The 21788-nt window shown below is 51.3% G+C and overlaps 9 protein-coding genes across 9 annotated transcripts; 5 read left to right on the top strand and 4 right to left on the bottom strand.

Annotated features, from left to right (window-relative positions):
• Positions 1-56: 56 nt before the first annotated feature.
• BKA58DRAFT_367889 (pre-mRNA-splicing factor prp46) lies at positions 57-1932 on the bottom strand. The gene is made up of 2 exons (XM_046168927.1): positions 1238-1932; positions 57-1183 (listed from the first exon to the last, which is right to left on the bottom strand). Exons 1-2 carry the CDS (start codon positions 1811-1813, stop codon positions 260-262), a joined length of 1500 nt encoding a protein of 499 aa, XP_046021218.1. The 5' UTR covers positions 1814-1932; the 3' UTR covers positions 57-259.
• A 1189-nt stretch (positions 1933-3121) lies between these two features.
• BKA58DRAFT_39636 (uncharacterized protein) lies at positions 3122-3508 on the bottom strand. Its single transcript, XM_046171352.1, has one exon. The coding sequence runs from the start codon at positions 3419-3421 to the stop codon at positions 3158-3160; it is 264 nt and encodes an 87-aa protein (XP_046021219.1). The 5' UTR covers positions 3422-3508; the 3' UTR covers positions 3122-3157.
• A 795-nt stretch (positions 3509-4303) lies between these two features.
• On the top strand, positions 4304-5373 carry BKA58DRAFT_39640 (uncharacterized protein). Its single transcript, XM_046171355.1, has 2 exons — positions 4304-4593; positions 4646-5373. Exons 1-2 carry the CDS (start codon positions 4513-4515, stop codon positions 5171-5173), a joined length of 609 nt encoding a protein of 202 aa, XP_046021220.1. The 5' UTR covers positions 4304-4512; the 3' UTR covers positions 5174-5373.
• Positions 5374-6279: 906 nt separating this feature from the next.
• On the top strand, positions 6280-7742 carry BKA58DRAFT_39652 (Alpha/Beta hydrolase protein). Its single transcript, XM_046171364.1, has 2 exons — positions 6280-7507; positions 7564-7742. Exons 1-2 carry the CDS (start codon positions 6424-6426, stop codon positions 7707-7709), a joined length of 1230 nt encoding a protein of 409 aa, XP_046021221.1. The 5' UTR covers positions 6280-6423; the 3' UTR covers positions 7710-7742.
• BKA58DRAFT_39664 (uncharacterized protein) lies at positions 7662-9248 on the bottom strand. Its single transcript, XM_046171371.1, has 3 exons — positions 8938-9248; positions 8618-8822; positions 7662-8571 (listed from the first exon to the last, which is right to left on the bottom strand). Exons 1-3 carry the CDS (start codon positions 9119-9121, stop codon positions 7776-7778), a joined length of 1185 nt encoding a protein of 394 aa, XP_046021222.1. The 5' UTR covers positions 9122-9248; the 3' UTR covers positions 7662-7775.
• Positions 9249-11119: 1871 nt separating this feature from the next.
• On the top strand, positions 11120-12539 carry BKA58DRAFT_39678 (uncharacterized protein). Its single transcript, XM_046171384.1, has 3 exons — positions 11120-11913; positions 11962-12120; positions 12198-12539. The coding sequence occupies exons 1-3, from the start codon at positions 11202-11204 to the stop codon at positions 12353-12355; spliced, it is 1029 nt and encodes a 342-aa protein (XP_046021223.1). The 5' UTR covers positions 11120-11201; the 3' UTR covers positions 12356-12539.
• Positions 12540-13029: 490 nt separating this feature from the next.
• Positions 13030-15227, top strand: BKA58DRAFT_39658 (uncharacterized protein). Its single transcript, XM_046171368.1, has 3 exons — positions 13030-13536; positions 13586-14172; positions 14226-15227. The coding sequence occupies exons 1-3, from the start codon at positions 13121-13123 to the stop codon at positions 15023-15025; spliced, it is 1803 nt and encodes a 600-aa protein (XP_046021224.1). The 5' UTR covers positions 13030-13120; the 3' UTR covers positions 15026-15227.
• Positions 15227-19487, bottom strand: BKA58DRAFT_39673 (uncharacterized protein). Its single transcript, XM_046171378.1, has 3 exons — positions 18105-19487; positions 17676-18052; positions 15227-17624 (listed from the first exon to the last, which is right to left on the bottom strand). Exons 1-3 carry the CDS (start codon positions 19219-19221, stop codon positions 15429-15431), a joined length of 3690 nt encoding a protein of 1229 aa, XP_046021225.1. The 5' UTR covers positions 19222-19487; the 3' UTR covers positions 15227-15428.
• A 436-nt stretch (positions 19488-19923) lies between these two features.
• On the top strand, positions 19924-21537 carry BKA58DRAFT_392160 (uncharacterized protein). Its single transcript, XM_046170982.1, has 3 exons — positions 19924-20760; positions 20812-21149; positions 21210-21537. Exons 1-3 carry the CDS (start codon positions 20078-20080, stop codon positions 21305-21307), a joined length of 1119 nt encoding a protein of 372 aa, XP_046021226.1. The 5' UTR covers positions 19924-20077; the 3' UTR covers positions 21308-21537.
• Positions 21538-21788: the final 251 nt, after the last annotated feature.

Raw genomic sequence — 21788 nt, forward strand, 5'->3', positions numbered from 1 at the left:
GATTATACGAGCGTTAGTATCTTACTTTCTGCAACATCAAAGTTTACTCAACGAGCATGAGACATAATCGGCACCTAACGAATCTTCTATATAGCGCTAGGCTTCTAAGCGCTACCAATACCCGTGAAAATGACTGGCTCCTCGTCTTGGTATAACCTCCTATGCAGATAATGCCATAATCCCAATAGTGAACATTTATGACGCCGTTCCAACTCCGATAATATGCACTAGCTTCTTCATTTGCCTGATTCGTGTCCTTCTAGAATTTCCGTCGTCCAAGTGTCGGCTTCCAGTCGAGCGGGTGTGTCTCCTCCGTGGCATTCTCATCCTGCTTCCAAATCTTGATAGACTTGTCCGACTCTCCAGTGATGAGGCGCAGGCCGGTCTTGTCGAATGTCGAGCACATGACGCCTGCTTCGGCTTCAAGAGAACCCGGTTGTGCGATACTTTCGGTGTGCTGGAACCGATGGCCTGTCTTCCAGTCGTAGAACGAGGCTTCGCCGTTGTCGCTACCGGCGAACATGATGTTGTCCTCGTTTACAGAGAGTGTATTGATGATGCTGTTAACAGGCGAAAAGTTCTGCATGAAGTCGCCGTTCGGACACAGCCATTGCTTCGCCGATTGCGCCGATCCAGACGCAAATGTGAACTCCGTGGGATGTGTTGCAAGAGAGCGAACCGACTTCTTGTGATGGGTAAGAACCGTGCGAGTCTTTCCAGCAACGAGGTCCCATAGTCGTATTGTGCTGTCCATGCTTCCAGACAAAACTTGGGGCTCGGCCTCTTGACATTGGATCGAGGAAATCGTTCCCTTGTGGCCTCCGAGAACGTGGATGTTGCTACGCGATCGCATATCCCAAACGCGGACTACGCCATCGCGTCCTCCGGTGCAGAGCACATCCACGGTCGGATGTAGCGAAAGCGAATAGACTCCGCTCAAGTGGCCGTGGTAATGTCGAATGACTTTGTTGGTCTCGAGATCCCAGCATTTGACCATCTTGTCTTCTCCGCAAGAGAAGAGGTATGGATGCCTTGGGCTCACTGCAAGTCCTCTGACTGCCGAAATGTGTCCTGTCAAAGTAATCTTGAGTTGACCGCTGGCCAGATCCCAAAGCTTGATTGTCCTGTCCGCGGCGCCAGTCGCGAACCATTGATTGCCGGGCTCCATCGCCACCGATCGCACCTATACAAAGTCAGTCGCTGTCGCTCTCTTGCATAATGCTATTGTATGACTTACCCATCCCATATGTCCGCTAATGACCGTCTTGACCTTCCATGGCGCATGCCAGTCAGGCTTCGCTTGACGAACCACGTCCTTCCTGACCAACGCGCTCGATGTCTGATCTCTACTTGGCGTAGGTCCATGAGCATTTGGTGCAGCGCCCTTGCCTCCTGCTCTCACTGCCAACTGCATCGACTGTGCATCGCGCGCCTTGTCCGCCTTCTCTGAGACACCCTCAATCATCTTCTGCATCTTAGGGTCCGAGGCCTTCTCTTCAGCGTTCTGTGCCTTGATCTTTTTGCGCCGCTCAGCTGCCGTAGATGCTGCGCTGGCCATCTTTGCAGCTAGGGCAGGTGGTAGCTCGCGCACATGCTCGTATTCGTTGCGGATGCGTGATGCGACGCTGGCCTGGTCTGCAGCGGCCGAGGGCGCTGGTGTGGTTGGGTGTATCGAGAAGCTGCCGTTTGAAACGTGGTCTAGCGCCGTTGATGACGCGAAATCGGCGGCGAATATCTCTCGTGTCCGTTTCGATGAGGATCGAATAAGCTGTTCTGCCGTGCTGAGAGGTCGCGAAGCTGCAGTTTCGGCCATGGCGACGACGTGATATTGGGGAAGAAAGAACTACTGCAACAAGTTTAGCTGCTGCTTTTCGCGACTAAGGCGACACTGATAGAAGGAGCTCACGTTTGACGGGTATGGTGTTACGGAAGGCCAACCGCTGGTCGTCGACTCCATCGCGAACGGAAGTTTCACTAGCGCGCCTTGCTCGCTAACCCGAGCTAGGGCCGAGCACCATCTTATCTGATTGATCTCTCACCCGCTCTCTCACTCATCAACAGATTAACCTACGCGCAACACAATGTTCAGCGCTGTTCGGTTTGGTAGTCTCTCTTACATGTTCTATGTGCGATCTCCGCCGTTTCTAGACATCAATTTTCATTACCCGTCTTGCGGAAGTCTCTAGTGCGCTTGCGAATGAGCAATTTCTCGCGGTCACGCGGCTCTGTCTCGAACAGCATCACAGAGCTTGTGATCTTGCGGTACTGAATCCATCTTGCGAAGGCGACGTTTATGTTCATTGGACCTGTATTAAGGTTGAACATATATTATGGCCCTCGACTTTTCCGCACCGACCTTGAACGACGCCTGGCTTCAGCCCGCACCGTATCCTTGATATCCAACGTCCCTTCGAGGAGAGCATCCTGTCAAACTCCTGATCACTCCCTTCAATGAACATATGATTCCAGACCTCGAACTGCTCTAACAAGACGTTCAAAGTCGTTACAAACGAACACCAGCATACCGACACAAAGTACCCAACCCAAGCTACCTATGAAAAGCTTATTGGACTTGAGCGCGAAAGTTGGAAGAACTCTACAACATATAATTGATGTTACTTTCGACTGCTTCGTCGCCCCACAATCTAAGTTGAGCATCTCAGCAAGCCTTGAATGCAAAAAATCTGGGCTTCGAATACACGATGGTGGTCTACCGCGATTGGACGAGAAATCCAATGCACGAATCCCAAGCGGAGGAGCCGACTGGTCTTCGGGAGACCAGGACGCAATGTTGGAAGCTCAATGGGGTTACATGACCGGTAATTTGTACGTAAGAGCCCTCATCTGCTTATTCACATGGGTACCAACATCGGATCGTCCAATACTCGTCATGGCTAGACGATCCAATGCCCAACGCTCGCGTGCACACAACGCAGAACTTGCAGGGGATGCGAGTGAGCCTCTCCTTCGTACGGCATGGCTCTGCGATATTGCGCCGCAAAGCTCAGATGTCAGACGCTGTCAGCATCGCACACATTTCCTCTGTATACACGAACACGTTTGGGACTGCGCAAAACTGTCGTGAACGTGTGGATACAGAAAACCCAGCGGTCACCGCGACGATGCTTGTTTCCCCAGATCTTCCGGGTTCTCCGCTTCATCGATCCAGGATTGCGCAAAAGCAGCTGAACGGCGCGCGGTCAAGCACATGCTGCCGAGGAAGTTGAATGGAGACCCAGACCGAGTCGCCAGATCCTTCCAGAGGAGGAAAGCCACCTCCGCACGGAATGACGCAGGAACGGTTAAATCCTTGCACTTCAACAACAGGGTCGTATTGCCTGCACACCCATAGCAAAGCAAGTAGAGGATACAGTGTCCTCTTTCTTCTGCCTTGAGAATAAATACATAAGTACACAAGCATATTTCTGATAACCGCCTAGACAAACGAATGCAGGTACAACAAGGCCGCCAGTCTTACGCCATGCCACCGTCTTTTTGCCGGGAATTTCGCAGACAGCGGTGGACGTTCGGATGGCGCATCCGTTCGGCGGGTTAGCCATGTTCCTGCTTAGCCAAAGGGTGTAAGCATGGATTATCCCGGATGTTTGGCCGAGAATGGTCGAGATGTCGCGGGGTTTGTAACGCTGGATCCTGCGCCATATATCGATTTCTGTGTCGCATTTGCGCTTGCCGCCATCCAATGGCCATCCAGCCGGACTGGATAAAAAAACTTTCACGATTGAAGATCTGCGCAAAGCGACGATGCGCAAAGTAGTTGGTTTTGCCTCGTTGCGTAGCTTCTCAGACTCAGGGCTGCCCCGGATCTTCTCGCTTCGTACTAGTCCCGGAAGCGATTAGATGGGAACGGCCGCACCGTCACTGGCCGCATGATATCCAATCAGCAAAAGCTTCTAGTCTCTACGGCGTGGTTCTTGGCGCCTTGATCAGTTCTATCCCTGTTATGCTGGAGCTCGCCGTCGCCCAACGCCAATGCTCACCAATGATATCCAATCGACGATCGAATGGCTTCTTACTCGGTTCAATAGTATTACACGCTCCTCGCAATTTCTACATGACACGCAAGAAGATGTAGAGAAAGTTACGCGGTACCGTCTCCTTTCTTTCATTCTTCATGATTCACGACCATTCATTGGCAAGGCGCCGCGCACCTTACCGTGTGGCAATAGACTCTACCTTCACAAGTCCGGCCTCAACGAGCCGCAGCTAGCGATGCGTAGTCTGGGGTAGTGTCATCACGCGCTACCAGATTCAGCAATACCTCCAGGGGCTGCGCGAAGATCTCGAACGGGGGCGAACAACATGCCCACTGTGGAGCCACTTGGGTGCTAGCTTGTTTCTCACATGGACACGGGTGGCCTACGGTTCCGCTTGATATAAAGAGCTTATGGGAGCCTTCTGTTCGAGTTCCTGCAAGCTTCAACTGTCGTTATACATACATCAAAGAACTTTCACTACACCGATCACCGTATCAACACCAAGACAACCGTCAAAATGAAGACCTTCACCATCGCTGCCTTCGCCGCTCTGGCCTCCGTTGGCTCTGCCCAGCTCAGCAACATCCCATCTTGCGCCGTACGTCACTCCATGATAACCTTCGCACTCATCACAAACTAACACCATCCAGCTTCAATGCTTCCTCGCTCCCCTCCAGAGCGACGGCTGCTCTTCTCTCACCGACTTCGAGTGCCACTGCAAGAAGGGTGCTGAGCTCCTCGGCCAGGTCCAGCCCTGTGTTCAGGGTGCTTGCGAGCAGGAGGACCAGGCCAAGGCCATCTCCGCCGTCCAGGACACCTGCAAGGCCGCTGGTGTCCCCATCACCATCCCCGACGCCAGCGCTGCTCCCTCTATGGCCAGCTCTGCTGTCGCCAGCGCCACATCCGCTGCCGCCTCTATGGCATCTTCTGCCGCCTCCATGGCTTCCTCCATGGCTTCCTCTGTCATGTCTGAGGCTTCCTCCGCTGTTGAGTCTGCCGCTTCCTCCATGGCCTCCGAGATGTCCTCCGCCATGATGACCGGTACCCCCACTGCCAGCGAGAGCATGATGAGCATGACCCCCTCTGCCTCCATGTCCGAGTTCACCGGTGCCGCTGCCCAGGCTACCCAGGCTGTCGGTATCATCGGTGCCGCCGCCCTTGCCATGCTCGCTTTGTAGATACCCTCAAGCCCTTGGTGGCAAGCATGAACGGATTCACTGGTTAGTCAAAGTCGGGATGTAATGGAATCACGTTGGGATGGATGGATCGAATCTTGTATTACCACCGAAAACCGATAATGCGATACTTAATACTTCCAACTTCGATGCCTTTTTTCCAAATCAATTCCTTGTTTCACATTCTAAGCTTGATGTATCTTTCCACCTCGTCTTTCCGTTTTGGTCTTAAGAATTTCTCCCCAATGCGTCAGAACTAATCTTCCGGTGGCTTTTTGCATTCGGTCAAACTGAAGCTGAGGAGTAGCGCAGTGACGTCATAGTAAGCACCATCGTGTCGCCAAAATGAGAACACAAGGGTTACCATGCCTTCGTTCGGATTAAAGCTACCCGCGGGCTGTCAATGTATACAGACGCTAGCGCATGTTCAATGCACTGTTTTTATGCAAATCATCACGGCGCCTTCTTGCAGAATCACCGCAGTGGAAGCGATAGAGGCGCTCTTCTACTGCTATTTTCTTGGGTAATTACCGTAGACGGCCCTTACTCTTGGCTTGGCTCTCGTAAATGCTCTTGCGTTGGCTTCTAGACTCAATTGATTATGCTGGGGATCTGTTGACGAATATCATGAACAATCACACGTGTGTCAAGGGAACTTGAGAAGTCGACCGACGCTGCGGAGATTTCCGTATCTGCCCAATTGTTGGGAGACATGGCTGTTGTTGGCCAGAACTTCTCTGGAGCTTTTCACATCGCAATTTTGTGGCAGGTAGCTGGTCCCTTACTTAGATCGTGCAAGGTATACTACTGAAAGAGAACAAGTCCCTCAACATTTAAGCGACTGTTCGACGATATCCAGCTGCGTCATCTCACCCACCACCAAATACTCAGCTTGAGTGACAACTCTATCAGCAGCGCAATTCAAGACCACAGAACTCTCATTTCAAGAACTGCGCTTACTCCTTTAAGAAATACATGATCCTGAAAAAGGAAAACCACCCCAGCGGAAGTCTAAACGGCGTGCATGCTGCAAGTGCGACATTAGTAAGCGTTGTAAAGATGACTACTCGCTGCAGCAGATAAGGCAACCACACATAGTTAATTCGTGACGTCAATTCTTGCGTACATAGATAGCTAAGAGGGTGCTGTTGTGCTTTGAGATGTAAAAGAGGGGTCGCATCACCTAGAGAGCGGACTGGCGTACCTGCAACATCGACAACTTCAACATCCTCAACCCTTCGTAGACATTCATCATGGCTTCAGAACCCGAACCATACACGATATCAGTGCTCGAATCGGCAATCGAAAAGCTCAAACGAAAGCTATCAGATGCCGATTTCCCAGATGAATTAGACACACCCGACCAATGGCCCTACGGCTCACCCCTCCCCGACATCAAGCGTCTAGCAAAACACTGGGAAACGAATTTCTCCTGGAGGGATGCCGAATCCAAGATGAACGAGCTACCCAACTACCGCAAAAAAGTCCAGGTTGACGGTTTCGGCCAAATCGATATCCACTTCGTGCACAAGAGAAGTTCAAACCCCAACGCCATACCCCTCCTCTTCAGCCACGGCTGGCCAGGCTCCTTCCTCGAAGTCACAAAATTACTTCCACTCCTCGAAGCTGGCGAGAAGGAGGGTAAACCTGCATTCCATGTCGTCGCGCCATCTTTGCCGAACTTTGGGTTTAGCCAGAGGATTAGCAAGCCTGGCTTTGCTTTGTCGCAATATGCAGAGACGTGCCATAGGTTGATGCAGGACCTTGGGTACGAGAAATACGTTACGCAGGGTGGCGATTGGGGTTTTTGGATCACGAGATCGATGGGTATACTGTATTCGGACTATGTCCTGGCTAGTCACATCAATATGGTGCGCGCGCAAGCACCGACGTTTACATCGCAGCCTGCACTTGCACTGCAGCACGCTATCACTCCCTACACTGAAGCTGAGAGCAAAGGGATCGAGCGCTCAGAATGGTTCCTCACCGAGGGCCAAGCGTATCGACAGTTGCAATCTACTAAGCCACAGACGCTTTCTTACGCATTCGCGGACAGTCCTATTGCCTTGTTGGCATGGATCTACGAGAAGCTTATCGATTGGACGGATGGCTATCCCTGGACTGACGACGAAGTACTCACATGGGTTAGTGTATACTGGTTCAGTACTGCAGGGCCCAATGCGCATGTTAGGATCTACTACGAAGCGCAACATAATCCTACGGATCTGATTCCGAATCGAGAGCGGACGACGACGTGGATTGATCGTGTCAAGTTGGGTGTTGCGCACTTTCCCAAGGAGATTACTGTTGTGCCGAGAGTATGGGCGAAGACGTTAGGTGAGATACTCCCATGGCGACGAGGTTGTGGCATATGCTGACTCACGTATGACTAGGCCCTCTTGTTCATGAGAGCGTCAACGATAAGGGTGGGCATTTTGCTGCGCATGAGAGGCCGGATGTAATTGTTGCGGATCTGCAGAAGATGTTTGGGAAAGACGGGCCGTGTTACGGTATTGTACCAGGGAAATCGGGCTATTGATCTGGGATTGTGGATGGAAACAATTTCGATGGAACGATATAATGACAAGCAATGTTATATCTAATGTCATTGCTTGACAGGCGCCGGCCGTATCAGCTCAGCCGTCGAGTCTCGAGCGCCTGCGCACGAGAAGTCCAATGCGCCCATATGTGGATCTTTTGGCTTTTCGGCCGCGCATTGCGTTATGTTTCTGGCGTCGTCGCGACTTTTGAGTAGAGAGAAAGTTCGTCCCGGTATCGGGTCGAGCTCCTCTTTAGATACCAATGTCGATCGCGACAAGTCCTTCTCTGCGGCAGATGCCGAAGAGCTGAACGTAAGCCAGTGGATGATAAGCGCGTCCCAACACACGTCCACCAAACAGATGGTGAGGCATATCATGCCCAGCTCTTCGCCCCTTGTAAGGAAGAATTGTACCATATTCGCCGCCGTTGGTATCTCTATCAAGAGTGACCCAATGATGCTCTTCCACAGCAGTGTCTTGATATTCTTCCTAGCCGGCGTATCCTGCCCTCCGTGCACAGTATCCTCATTCTGACTCGACTTCCTCTTGAATATTCTGGAAAGAGTAGATGCACCGGGTAGCCCTACGACCGGATAGAGCAAGTAAAAGAAGACCACAGTTAAAATAACATTCGTAAAGAAGTTGACGACGGTGAATGGTATCGATGCAATGCCGCGAATGCCAAAGTGGCAGCGTCCGTCCGATTCGTGCAACTCGGTGACGTGGTTGAGATAGGAGTTGATGGCGACGGCACCGTACAATACGACGATCATGGCCATGCAACAAAGGTATATCTTGTCTTTCCGCCTGTTGACGAAAGGCGCGCGGACGACATGGATGCGTTCGACCAAGAAGATATAGCTGCCATATGTTAGCAGGAAGCCGGGCTTCGTCAATACACACTTACATGATAGCTTTGATGAGCGTGTAGAAGATCAAGCAAACCCATGTTCCCGCAACGCAGAGCTCGTAGGTATACAGTCCCTGCCCTGCTACAAGCACGGCTGAGCAGATGATGAATATTAAGACCAGTACGTATAGCATGAAAACGAGCGCAGACATGAGACGATGCTTTCTCAAAATACGGCGTCTGAGTTTCTCCAACCGCGAACCTATGGTCTGTGTTAGAAAGTGTACGCACGACTGGTCCAAACTTGGTAGCCGGATGCATGTTGCAAAGGCCATCGTCTGGCTTTGAGATCGATTGGGCACTGAAGAAGAACTTACCCAGTAACAGCGAGCATACCATCATGCACAACAGTGATATGATCGTGAAGATTGACCTATCCTGTGGAAGTTCGCCATTGTTGATAAAAACGTTCGAGTTCCGAAGATCCTCTTCATGCGCCCGTACAGGGAAGGCTTGAGCAGCGAACGTCTGCATCAAGAAAAGGCACGCGAACAGCCTCATTCTTGACAAAAATCCGGAACCGATAGCGAGCCGAGTCGTGAGCGTTCGCTGAAAGAAAGACGCGATCGATACATTACACGATTGGGGATCCTTGAGTCCTTAACTGGACCCTATCTCCAACCTAACATCTGTCTTGGTCCCACAAATTGACGCTCCATTATTTTCTTCTTGCGTAAATCATCTGGTCAGGTCTATGATCGGCCGGGAGTTGCTAGGTATTGTGGCGCTGGGGCGATCGTATTGCTCGAGTTCCAATGTTGCGTGAGGCTGATTGGGTTTACACTAGTCATGCGGAGATGGAGCCGGCTGGCCGATTCGGCCTCGAATGCGAGATCCCCGGTAGGAAATCCACGTGCGTGCCGCTGCTCCCGTTCCTAATAGCTGTTGGATGCGGTTTTTCTCAAATATCTCCGTCAGGGACAGGGTCGGTATTAGAGGCCGGTTTGTATTTTGCTTTTTCTACCTGACAGGTGTCATGGCTCGCTGATTCTTGCCAGATGTCGCGACACCTCAACATTCATGCTTCACCCACTCGTACGCCACGTTATCGAACGGATAATCCTGTTGGCTGCCCCTGGCGAGGATCCTAGTCTAATGTCTGACTGGACATCGTTCTCTTGGAGTCAAGATTGCCGTATCGGGATTGCGACAGTCCGCCAAACGCCATTGCACCATTCTCTTGCTCTTCTGAAAGATCCTGGCTTCGGATGCTCCTAGGGTGAGTTTTGCCGACGTCGCACTGGTCTGTTCTTTCCTCACGGATAAAATCTGGTCCCACTCCGAGAACAGTCATAGCCAGTGTGATGCAAAGATGATATTTCTTGAGGTATGCGAAGATGTGATTAGCAGGGCCTTGCGCCTCTCTTCTCTCTTCGAAAGAGAGACCTGGTGAAGAAGAATGGTATACAGGCCCCCAGGTCTGGCAGGGATTGCAGGGGTGCTGAATCATAGTAGTCTGAACCAGTGGCTCCGAGGAATGAGTTGAGCAGATTGACTTCGGAAGCTCACGAACAGCTGTGGGGTCTCTCCTAAACCACGGGGAATTTCGTGTCATAGCCCATGCTGCTGATCGCACTTCTATCCAAATGTAGTCTTCGATCGCCGAATGGCACCAGACTGCTGAAAAGAGGCGCAGAACCTTCCGCTTCGCATGGAGAGGAAGCTGCGGCACGTTATTAGGCCCTTGCTATATGAGTGAATGGTGTGTGGTGACTGACATGTTCGCCCAGCGTGTATTCAGCCAGCTCCTCCCGCGCAAGCTCGATGGAGACTTTGCTAGACCGCCCATCTCTGCCTGCAACTAGTGGTGATATGTCGCCTTCTCGCTCGGTCACATGTCAAAGTAGGAACACAGTCACATTGTAACCTTGGGAGTGGGGGTTGCCAAATGTGATGTGTGCATGCGATGGGCGTCCCGGCGGATGTCGCGCATACGCGCACGGCTGCGTCGCACTAGAGCGGATCCGTACTTGCCGGATCGCTGATCTCGGAAAGCATCTATGTAACTGTCCATTCACGATTCTATAACTGATGCTCAACCAATGATGAGTGGCGATACAAGATTGAAAAAGAAGCGGAGAGGCGGCCCGCGCAGTAGAACAGGTATGTGCCGTGATCTGTGAAACTCTGCTGCTATGCTGAGATAAAGCTAATACGATCAAGGTTGGTACGTCTAGTTGCTGTCCTCCTCGCGAAAACTTGTACTTCTGGCTAATTAAGTCAACCCAGCGCCACCTGTAAACGCCGTCACACACGCTGCGACGAGAAAAGGCCAGTATGTGGGAATTGCGAACGCCTCAACCTCGACTGCGAGCTATCCGAGGAGATCGTATGGGCCACCCCTCGTGTCGATACCACACCGGACGAACCAAACAATGATGCGCCGCTTCTCGTTGACGTGTTTAGGACACGGATGAATGATCTTGACCTTCCTGAGGATACGTCATCAAGTTAGAACTACATCCCTGCTAATGGTGTCACGTCAGCAGGGTCCGACGAAGCGAACGGTCTGGAGAAGGTACGCTTGACCTCAGAAAGCGCCTTCCTGCTCCAGACCTACGTACGCACAGTCGCAGCTTGGATGGATATCTTTGACCATGCCAGCACCTTTCAGCACAAAATCCCACAGCTGGTCCTCAGATCGCCGCTTCTGTTTCATTGTGTATGCGCCTTTACAGCCAACTATCTAGCTCTTTCCAATTCGAGCCATGATCCTTCTTGGCAGGTCACAGCTTCCAAACATTATGGCGAATCATTACGCCTACTCATAGAAGCTTTGAGCATGCCTTCGCACGAACATGCACTGACTGCAAGTATGCTGCTCTTGAGCTACGAGATTCACGGAGCTTTGCGTTCTGAGGACTATCGGCGTCACTTTCTTGGCCTTACGGTACTCATCAAATCGCGTCATGTTACGGCACAATCAAGCGGCACTGATCTGGCCAACTTCTGGATCTATATCCGACACGAGATTGTCGTAGCTATGGCGAGCGAGCAGCCTCTGATACTAGATCCTGCAGAATGGGAGGTATCTTGGGTAGAGGGTGACACTAGAGAGGATGTATTAGGAAACCATGTTCTCTGGATATTAGCCCGGGTGATCAATCTCATTTTCGGACCCGATGGACGAACTGAAGCAGGTAAAGAGCAGCGCCAAGACTTCCTGCACGAGATTGAAATGTGGCGAAGGGGGCTTTCTGACACGTTTGTTGGTATTGCGTACGGGGACAAAGACGAAGATGGCTTTTGCAAAGTGTACTTCCCAGTGGCTGCCGCAGCCGCTGCAGCGTTTTGTGCGTATAAAGAAGCTCGCAACGCTCAATGTGATCTAACAGATTCAGGGTATCATATAACACACATTTTGCTTTATGCAGAGCCAGAACTTCAGGACGAGGCCTACATTCCTTTGATCCAGGAGCAGGCTATGAAGATTACCGACATAGCAATATCGGATTTCCCTCCATCGTTGATGGTTTTCTCTACCCACGGTCTCTTCTACGGTGCGTATCCATCCCTGCAGCTGAACATAGTCAGATGATTTTACGATCACAGCAGAGCGGTCACTAATGTATTGTAGCTGCAAAACATATTCATGGGATCTCTAGAAAGGCGCGTATATGGAACGTCTTGAACGAGGTTGAGCGGCAAACTGGGTACAACACGAGTACGACCGTGAAGCTTCTCCAGACCTTGGTAGAAGAAGGCGTACAAAGTCATAGCGGGATTACATTATGAGCTATCCTCACTGCCTCGAAAAGAAAGACATCGAAGTTTACCAGTCTCTGCCTTTGAAGTGCCTGGAGAATGCCCGGCATCGGACCGAGCCGCCTCGCTGGTCAGCTGCGGGCTGAAGCGAAGCCAGCAACTGATCAAGCATTTACTGCGAGGCTTCCTGGGGCAGTGATGGGCTCGGAATTCTTCAACCTATCGCTTCGCCTAGGTGTAGCGACTTCGGTCACTCTCCAGGGTAAGGGCGCGTAGAGCACACCTCTTACTGGTAACCATCGCCGCTACCCCACGTACATCCCCAGGTCTAACACGGATGCTGGGTGAAATTCAAAGACATCCTCAAAAACACAGTTAATCGCGATTTCAAACTCGATTATCTATCAGGCTTCGTGCCAAGATAGAACCGTAACAAGATTTGGATTGCGCAGCCGGGTTCTGGCGCACGTCGCGAGGCTGCGCCGCCTGCACAGCCCGCCAACAGTCGGGTAGGCAGCAGCAACACAACCAGTCGAAATATGTTCCCTGTTCTAACAAGCGACTGGGCAGCGCATATCATTTCCTTTTGGAGACGTTTATGAGTGTATTGCATGAATTTATTCAGTTTTTGGGTATCGTCAACGCCACAACTTCGTTTATGCGCGGGTAGCCTCAGCCATGTGCAACAGGTTGTTTCGCGCAGCCTCCACCAAAAGGTCGATAGGGCTCTTGAATATATTCGCCACTCCAACCGGTTCTTGAAATGCTATATTCATCATCTTATCTCACTCCATTATGGTACCTCCACTCAACTCTCAAGACGACCGTGCAGCGTTCGTGGACGCTTGTATCAATAAGCGTAAGAAAGCGATGCATGCTTGGGAGTCACTTGGCTTGATCAGTGAGAAGCTGCACGATGAGCAACACGGCTACTTTGTCAACAAGGGAAAAGCCGACAAGGCTAACGAACTGCAAAGAGTGGTTGAGGGAATTGCAAAGTCGTTTACTACGTCGTATCGTGGCACCATTGAGGAGCTCCACAACTATCTAACTGAAGAAAGCGCCTTCTCAGACGACGTCCTCCGGCTCGGACAAGAATTTGGAGTGAAGATATGGGGTCGTATAGAAGATGGTGAAATACGCTCTTCAGGCGAATCACAAGGAAACGGGATCGAGGAGCAAGACTGGGACGACCCGAAAGACCGCAAGAAGTGAGCACTTGATGCGTTATAACAATCGTCTTTACTAACTACCTTACAGTATTCTATTCTACATCCGATGCTGGATCATATGCACCGTGGTCAGAGAGTACAGGGCGACCCCACGAAAAGGCAAAGCGAAAGGTCGGACCCGGGACTTGAGTCCATCTCAAGACCAACAAAATGAAGATACCGTGGAAGATCTCGCGGAAATTGACAGCCCTAGAACCATAGGTGCATCATTTCGGGCGCCAGAGCCACCACGTATGTATCCAACACCGGAACCGCGCAGAGATACAGCATCCACCAGTGCCAACGGCAAGACTGCAAGCACTAGTTTCAGCTCCGTGAACAAGACTATAACACCAAATAAGAGGAAAGCGCAGTATGCTCATGAGCGAACACCTTCTGGGAAGCTTCCGAAGCCTTCAAAGGGCGGTCGAACGATCTCAGTTCTCACTCATCAGCAACGCGATCCCTACTCAGTCCCCACATCTCCGCCCGCGTTCCCAAATCTAGCCCGCCCATCATTCGAAAGACGAAGAGAGACTACGTATGACTCAGATGCGACTTGGGTGCCGCCTCGTGAAGAGACTGCAGACGCGGAAACGGTGGTCGATGCGGAAGATATTCATCCAGGAGAAGTCGGTAAGTCTATTACTCTGAGAGCGACATCAAACGTCCAAGCTGACCCCTATCAGACTCGCAAATCCAAAACGATATAGCTACATCCAACGCAGATGAGATACAATACGAGAACGAGAATGAGAACGAGAATATCGCCGGCCCATCAGGCACCTACCGAAACCCGCTCAGACAAGACTCCGTCATACCAGACACACAAACGCAAAACGACACAATAGACGGCATCATCTACCCTCCAAGTGGCCAACTCAACCAAAACGACGAAGACATATCAAGCGATGCATACACCGACGCCATAATCCGCTCGCTCATCTCTGATCCCTCCTCCACAACCCGTCAAACACGTGTCTACCGTCTCGAACTCTACAGACTACTCGTCTCTTATCTAAATGGCATCAAGAACTTCGACCCCTCCAACTACGATTCCGCGGCTGAAGAACGAATGGATTTCCTGCTTAATCAATTTCACTGTACCCATGCGGATGCCTGGTATGCCGATCACAACGACAGCGCACTCCGTCTACATCTCGCATTCGAAAAGTGGATGAGTATGCGTCACCGCCTCGCCGCTTTTCGCAGTGTGACAGGTTACTTTGGCCCGCCGGGAAGGCAGTGGGAGGAATTTCTGAGGGGGCTGGATGATGTGCCGCATGCGGAGGCTATCTTGGCTTTTGTTGATCTGAAGGATGCCGAGGAGGGGGAAGAGGGAGGAAGGGTCCTTGGGAATGGGTTTGATGAGGACCTCATGATGATGTTTGATAGGCTGACGATGTTTCCGGATTGTAATGGGCCGGAGGCGTTCAAGGGGGTGAGAAAATTTAATGAAAGGCTGTTGGTGTGGTTTAGGGATGAGTGAATGGGTGGAGGGGGTTACGACGTTATGATGATAGATATGATTTCCTATGCCATGTATTAACGAAACACTTTGCTTTCCTTGCTTTCTCTAATCCTTGTGTGCCACACGTAGATTAAGTAATTGGGGTATCAGTCGTTGAGCTGGAATAGTAGTACATTATAAAACCACCAATTCTGATCGCTTACGCTGTGTTCTACAGCGAACCAAAACCAATGAGCCAAAGAGAACGCCGTCACAAGTCGACCAAATCAGCAGAATGAAACGCGCATATACAAAAGTACCAACAGAAATGTACAAATAAACAGTAAACAACACCATCCATCGCTACCGCCAAGCACCCGTGATGCCCACAGAAACGCCGGCAGATATCACATCCGAAGGTAAAGAGAAAGTCTTTGTATGATTACTCCACATACGGGCCGCCTGCATCGTCATGATGATGATAACTATGCGTGAGACCACCGCTGCGCATCTGAGGAGGGTACTCGGTTGCAACTGTACTCGATCGAACAGAGGAAGTATCGCCCGGAACGTGCTGCCCACGTAAACTTGTTGCGCTATCGGTCCGAGGCAGCCGCGGACAGAGTTGCGGCTCTCTTCCGAAAAGGTCTTTGCCATCGACTATTGACGCACTGGGACATGTTAACCCTAGCCGTCGTTGATGCTGCTTGAGTTGCTTCATATCTGCAAAGAGCTCTTTACAGTCTGGACATTCGTGGAGTGTGCGGTTACGATGTACGGCCCTGGCGTGGGCTTTGAGGGCAACGGGGCGAGCTTCGAGAGGGCAGTAAGGACATGTTCGTTTCGAGCTGAGACTGCATCCATTACCGCTGTCTAGATCGCTGTCATATTCCCGCAACAACAGTTCGTCGTTCATGTTCTGGAACTGCTCCGGATCGATCTCGGTTTGGGTCTCGAGAAATGGTTCGTCACTCGTCATATCGGGATACGGAAGGAACAGCGTGCCAGAAACAGCCTTGGGCTCGTAGTCGTACTGTTCCAATGACTGACGGGACTGGGAGGTGTATCCGGGTATGTACATCCACAATCGTGTCCATGCGGGACGCTTGATAACAGTTTGAGACTGCAAAGACTCGATTCCAATGCTACTCAGTTGTTCTCCCAACTGCTTCGCCGTCGGACGTGCATGAGGATTCGGGTCTAGTACGCCCCCGAAGATGAGAAGACCGGTGATAGCCCGTAGCTTAGCATTGTCTTTCGTTAACTCCCATAGCCTCTCTAGGTATTCCTTGATTGCAGGCTTGAGAGAGAACAAGAGCTGATGTGTCGTCACCTCTAGGTGCCAGAAAGAGATTCCACGTCCTGGTACGTCTGAATGTAGCTTCCGATGGAGTCGTGTTCTTTCCTTTGCGCCTTCCAGAGACCAAACGAGGAGGTCCAGAAATACGCATCCCAGACTCCAGATGTCAGAGGCCCGGCGATCGGAACAGACATTTGTAGGTATGTCGCACTCGGGGGCAGCATACGTGCCGTATGCATAATCGAGACAATGAAGGGGGGTTCCTTCACAGAGAGCCTTGCGGATGCTCGGTTGTCTTTGACTCAGGGAGCGAAATTCAGAACGGCCGAAATCGGCAATTTTCAATGTTCCCAACGGAGGTGTCCCTTCTTGATCCGCGGAATACCACAGTATATTCCCGGGATTTATATCGCCATGTCTCCCGTAGGATCTGTTCTTGTCGTCCCCGGTGTGAAGATATTGCAATGCTTTAGCCAAGCCCTGCATCTGTTCCACTACCCATGTCGTTGTGAACTCAGCACTAGATGTAGGAAGATCATGCTCCATGAGTTGATCCATGTTGCCGTTCGCAAGTGGAAAAACAAGTGCGTAACTATCCAGCGTGCAATAGGATGCCAGTAGTTCGACGATATGCGGGTCGTTGAATGTCTGTAGTTGCTTGAGAATTCGTTCTTCGTTCAACCACCGGATAACCGTGGTGGTACTCTTCGAGATCTTCTTCACCGCGATCTCAATCTTTCCGTTTGCATCTGCGCACCAAGACGTCGCGCGGTATACAGACGCGAGCGTACCTTTTGTAAGCGGTTCAAGAAACTCAAGCCGCTCGTTGAATGGCATGATGTTGGCGCATTGAAGGCTGGCCTTTGAGCATGCCACCATTAAGCTAAGGTGAATGTCGAATACAGAAGAAGCACCTTTTAGATTCTGCAGCCCAGTAGGATACCCCGTTGACAGAAACCGACGTCGAACCTCAGAGCGCCGAGTGAATCGATTAAAAGAGGTGACGTTCAAGGCAGACAACAATTGAGTGATTATTGCATTGATGATCGAGGAGTTGGAAGTCAGGCCGTCGGCACCGGTATTCAGAAGCGGGTTGATGACGAAGATGTCATAGCGAGAATGTCGATACGTCCGACACGTTCGTAAGGTCGTGTTGTAGGGCGCGCTGAGTTCCTCCAAAATCTGTGGGAGTACTGCCGACGCAAAGTCGTAGAAGGGCTTGGGGTGGGGTGTGAAGCGATATTCATCTACGCTGAGGTTTTCCGCTCGGAACCGCTCTCGAAAGGCATGCGTCACCGTCAACCATTTCCTAACAGAATGGTTTTCGTATTTGTCAGACTTTTGCTTCGTTAGATACAGTTCTGCAGGTCTTGTCTGATATGGACTTACGAAAACTTGTGCCAGCTTATCATCCCAAATGTCAAGCAGGCTAGCTCGTGCCGTGGAAGTCCGGATCCAATGGGCAAGTCGCTCCCATTGACGAGATTTGCAAATGTCTTGCACGAGATCGGTCAACGCGATGATAGCTTCCTCAGCTTGGCAGAAATGCTTAGTGTTAACGTAGTGAAGTGCTATCCGGGATAATAAATGTAGGGGCTCTGGCAAACGGACATTGGCGGTCCCGAAAAATGCCTTCATCTGGCGGATTGTTGTGTGGAGAGGCACAACGTAGACGTAGCCTTGAGGGTTTGTGGCCACGACATGACCATATGCCACGGAAGATTGCGCATCGACGACAAGAGACCCTGAGTCGCCAGCTACGATACCTATAGCATGGAGTCAGTTGATGAAAGAAGCCGCCACGAGGGAAGTACTTACCATCAGAGTCACCGATCGACACAATATGTACATTGCAATGACCACGTCCGCTTAGACCGGAGATATTAACAATTCCCGGGAGAAGCGTGCCTTGCTTTATGGAGGAAGAGGTGAGTATATGGACGGATTTCTCTTCTATGGGCCGGGTATCGTCCTTTGACCGCTCTCCGGCAATTTGTACTATGTGTCGGATCTGGTGAGCCTGTTGTTTGGGAGATTCGGGCTTAGAATCTTCTTGCTCAGAAGGGTCCAGCTTGGATGCTTGCTGCTCAGCCAAATACAGGTTCGGTAGCTGTTGGTCAGGCTTCTTGATGAGTGTGACCGCCCAATCGCCGTCCGTATTGTCATTCTGTAGGTCGTTCGGTCCAGGAAACATGACTGCGAGGTCTTCAAGTCCTTCTTTATCAATATTCGGACAGTCAGGAGCCCTTGATGGAGGTGAGGTGAGACCATGGGGTGATGCTGCATTGCAGTCGAATGCATCTTCATCAGATATGATGTCATTGAATGAGGAGAAACCATTGTCGCTTTCGTTGTCGTCGCTATCGTCATCATCATCATCATCGTCGTCGTCTTCCTCGGAAGAGATGTCGTCGTCTTCGCCTCCGTCCATTTGTAGCAACTCGGCGAGCAATTGCTCTTGAGACTTGGTAGAATCTTTCTTGGCAAAAAGATGTGCAGGACCAAGAGCATAAAGATCGCCCTTGATCTCAACGAGACACGCTACCGTTGCATCACCTGAAGGTGGTGTCTGTATATCCTGGATTGATGACATGTGAGCTCCACATAGAGAAAGAGACTGCTCAGGCCCGTTTAAAGAGACAGTGCTGCTGCACCATTTTTTCTTGAACGCAGGGTCATCTCTACCACAATAGTAGAGTGTGAATGCCGGGCCAGATGTAACGCCAGCAGCGTACTGGTTCCTCATATGGCGACTTTGGAATAATTTCTTCACCCGACTGAGTAGCTGTTTTGGGCACTCCACTACGATTGCAGGCTGCGGTGATGCGCCTATGGTGCCACACATGGCGAACTTGGAGGTTACTAGTGGAGCATACTCGGAAAGCCACCTCGTCTTTAAAGTCGGTGTCATCCAATGTTCCTTCGTTTTGTACATGGCATCTCCCAAGCTGTTGAGGACATGCTGAGCAGCATCGTAGTGTTCAGCGCTGGGCGGAAAGTGCTCGTACTCATGCACAGTCGGTTGGAGCTTGCATCCCAACAGTGCTTTGGGGTTTCTCAGCGGATCGGGTGGGGATGTGTTGATAGGTTGAGTGAGGGCCGGGGTAGTGAGCGGGTTCGTCGATGAATGCGCGACCGCATGTGAGGGGCCAGTCCGATTCGCATTCGGGATAGGAGGAGTTCGGGCATTCGGAATGATTGTAGTGTTCGGTGGAGAGGCCCTTTTTTTGTCAGCGAAGCCCGCGTTAGTTTGTGGTAGCATTTACTGAGACTGCCCATGCTGCTGAGGAGCCGACGTAGATGTCGTGGGAGGTGAGCCGGGTTGTAGTGGGGTTAACGTAGCCATGTCTTCCCGTACATGAGCCACAGCGTGAAGCGGCTGTCGGTGTCTTTGCCCCGAATTTTGCGTGACTTGAACAAATTCGCCTGTGGCTCACACAGGGAGTGACACGAAGAAAGGGTTGAAGGAAATAGAAGGCTGTGAATTGAGCGGGTTCAAGGAATACCAAACCAGCGAGTGCAAGCAGAAGAGTGGCGGATATGGGATGGCGCAGCTCGTTGTCGCAACCAACTGCGGCAGCCGGCTCGAGTCCTATGACGTTGGAGGACGACGCGGGGATCACGCATCAGCTGAAGAGGCCGCATGTGGTGGCGCCCACACAGCCACATGGAAAGAAGCCACGGGCCCAAAAGCACAATGAGTTGGCGGGAAGGAGGACCTCAGGCCATAAAAGTTGGCGCTATAAGGTGGATAGCGTTGACGCAGTTTCGTAGGAGCATGCCCAGCTACGATGGCACCGCCAACACAAGCAGAAAAGAAGGACATTGCGCGCAGATTCCTCAGTGATGAGGCTGCGAAGGAACCGGAAAAGCATGAGGTCTTCTTCAAACATTACGAAGCTTCAATCGAAGGATCGACCGGCGGTTACGTGGTAAGAGTTGGGACACCGGTGTATTCCAGTCACGCGGAGGTGATCTCGTTCTTCAATAAGCTTATCGGGAACGTAATGCAGACCAAGGCGGATTTCAGCAGCCTTTTCGCAACAAACGTTGCCGCCGAAGCGCGGGACCACGCGATACAAGCCTTGTTGAAAGCGTCACTGATGATCGACTGCGCCTCCAAGCAAAACTTACCAGAAGGTCGCAGGGTGGGCGATTACGTACCTCGGACATGGAGCGAGAAGCAGTCCTTCGCCAACTTTGTGGAGCGGTGCTTTCCTTCGTCCTCCCAAAGCCGAAAAGTCCGCCAAGAATCTCAGGCCGCACTGGCGCAGCGAGGCAGGCTGAAAGCTTGGAAGTTGAAAGAGAGGTACAAAGTAAGGCTGCGGCCGACCGACAACCTAGCCGAACACCTCGTATTCGATCCAGAGCGTCGTATTCTTCATGTCTTCCGTCAGGTTGGCTTCCTCAAAGCGCATCTTAGCCGATCGCGTGACGAGGATATTGACCTTGGTTTCCGGAAGAGTCTGGAGAAGTAGCTCATCCCCATACATGCATGCTTGATCCCAGATCTCACATTCCACAGGGGAACATTGCCACCACAGCTCCTGCTGGAGGTCCTCGACTCCATACAGTATCTTCTCTTCCCGAACGATGGGAGGTCATTTAAGTCGCTTGATAAATTCACCGAGAAGTACGGTTTCGATCCCAAAGCCACGTACTTCGAGAAACATATTCGTACGTTGCCAGACGAGTTCGAATACAAGTATTTGGGGGATCGCTTGGCGACATTGTTGAGGATAGTGAACCATCCGCCGCCAGCAAACAGCATCGTCGCATGGTTCGAGAGGCACACGTCGGAACGAAATGCCCTGACTGTGGCTATCCTAGGCCTGTTCTTGACAGCCCTACTTGGCTTCCTCAGTGTGTATATCCATGATCTCCCCCATTAGCTGTCGATGGGGTATAGCTGACGTCTACTAGGCCTACTAGTTGGCATTGTCGCTGTAGCCTACAGCATCCTGCAATACAACGTCGCTGTAAAGGCTTTGCAGGCTTCGCCAATTTCATCGTCGACGTAGTTGTCCTGCACATATGTTGTGTAGTTTCATGATCGCATTTCGTGTTATAGAAGCGTTCGCGTTCGGTTGTAGGTTTGGATGGGCAGGAGCGTGTCCGATGACGTAGAGGGAAGCAGCGCGTGTGTTATGACATAACGACTTTGTTGAATCCACAAACACTGATGCTGCGACGTTGTTGTATGAATGCCAGGACCTTTTTGTGAGGTGAAGTTGTTAGGCGCGATGCAGACCCTGGGGACGTTCAGCAAGGGGGAGGCGGGAGGGCTAGCACGCAACCCACGCCGCACGGTACGACCTCGGGAATTCTTCTTTTGTAAGTACCTCTTCCACCCAGTGGAGCTCTCTTCCAATGTAAATCGCTATCTTCTTATCAAAGTTCTACGTGTCGTGCACAAGAATCCCAGACGCACTCGCTCATAGGATGGACTGCTGCTAACACCTCTTACATGTGCTGCACCATTACGTCGAAGCAGACCAACTA

This window comes from Alternaria rosae (genome assembly GCF_020736505.1).
Source record: "Alternaria rosae strain MPI-PUGE-AT-0040 chromosome Unknown BKA58scaffold_10, whole genome shotgun sequence".
NCBI classification, from domain to species: domain Eukaryota; kingdom Fungi; phylum Ascomycota; class Dothideomycetes; order Pleosporales; family Pleosporaceae; genus Alternaria; species Alternaria rosae.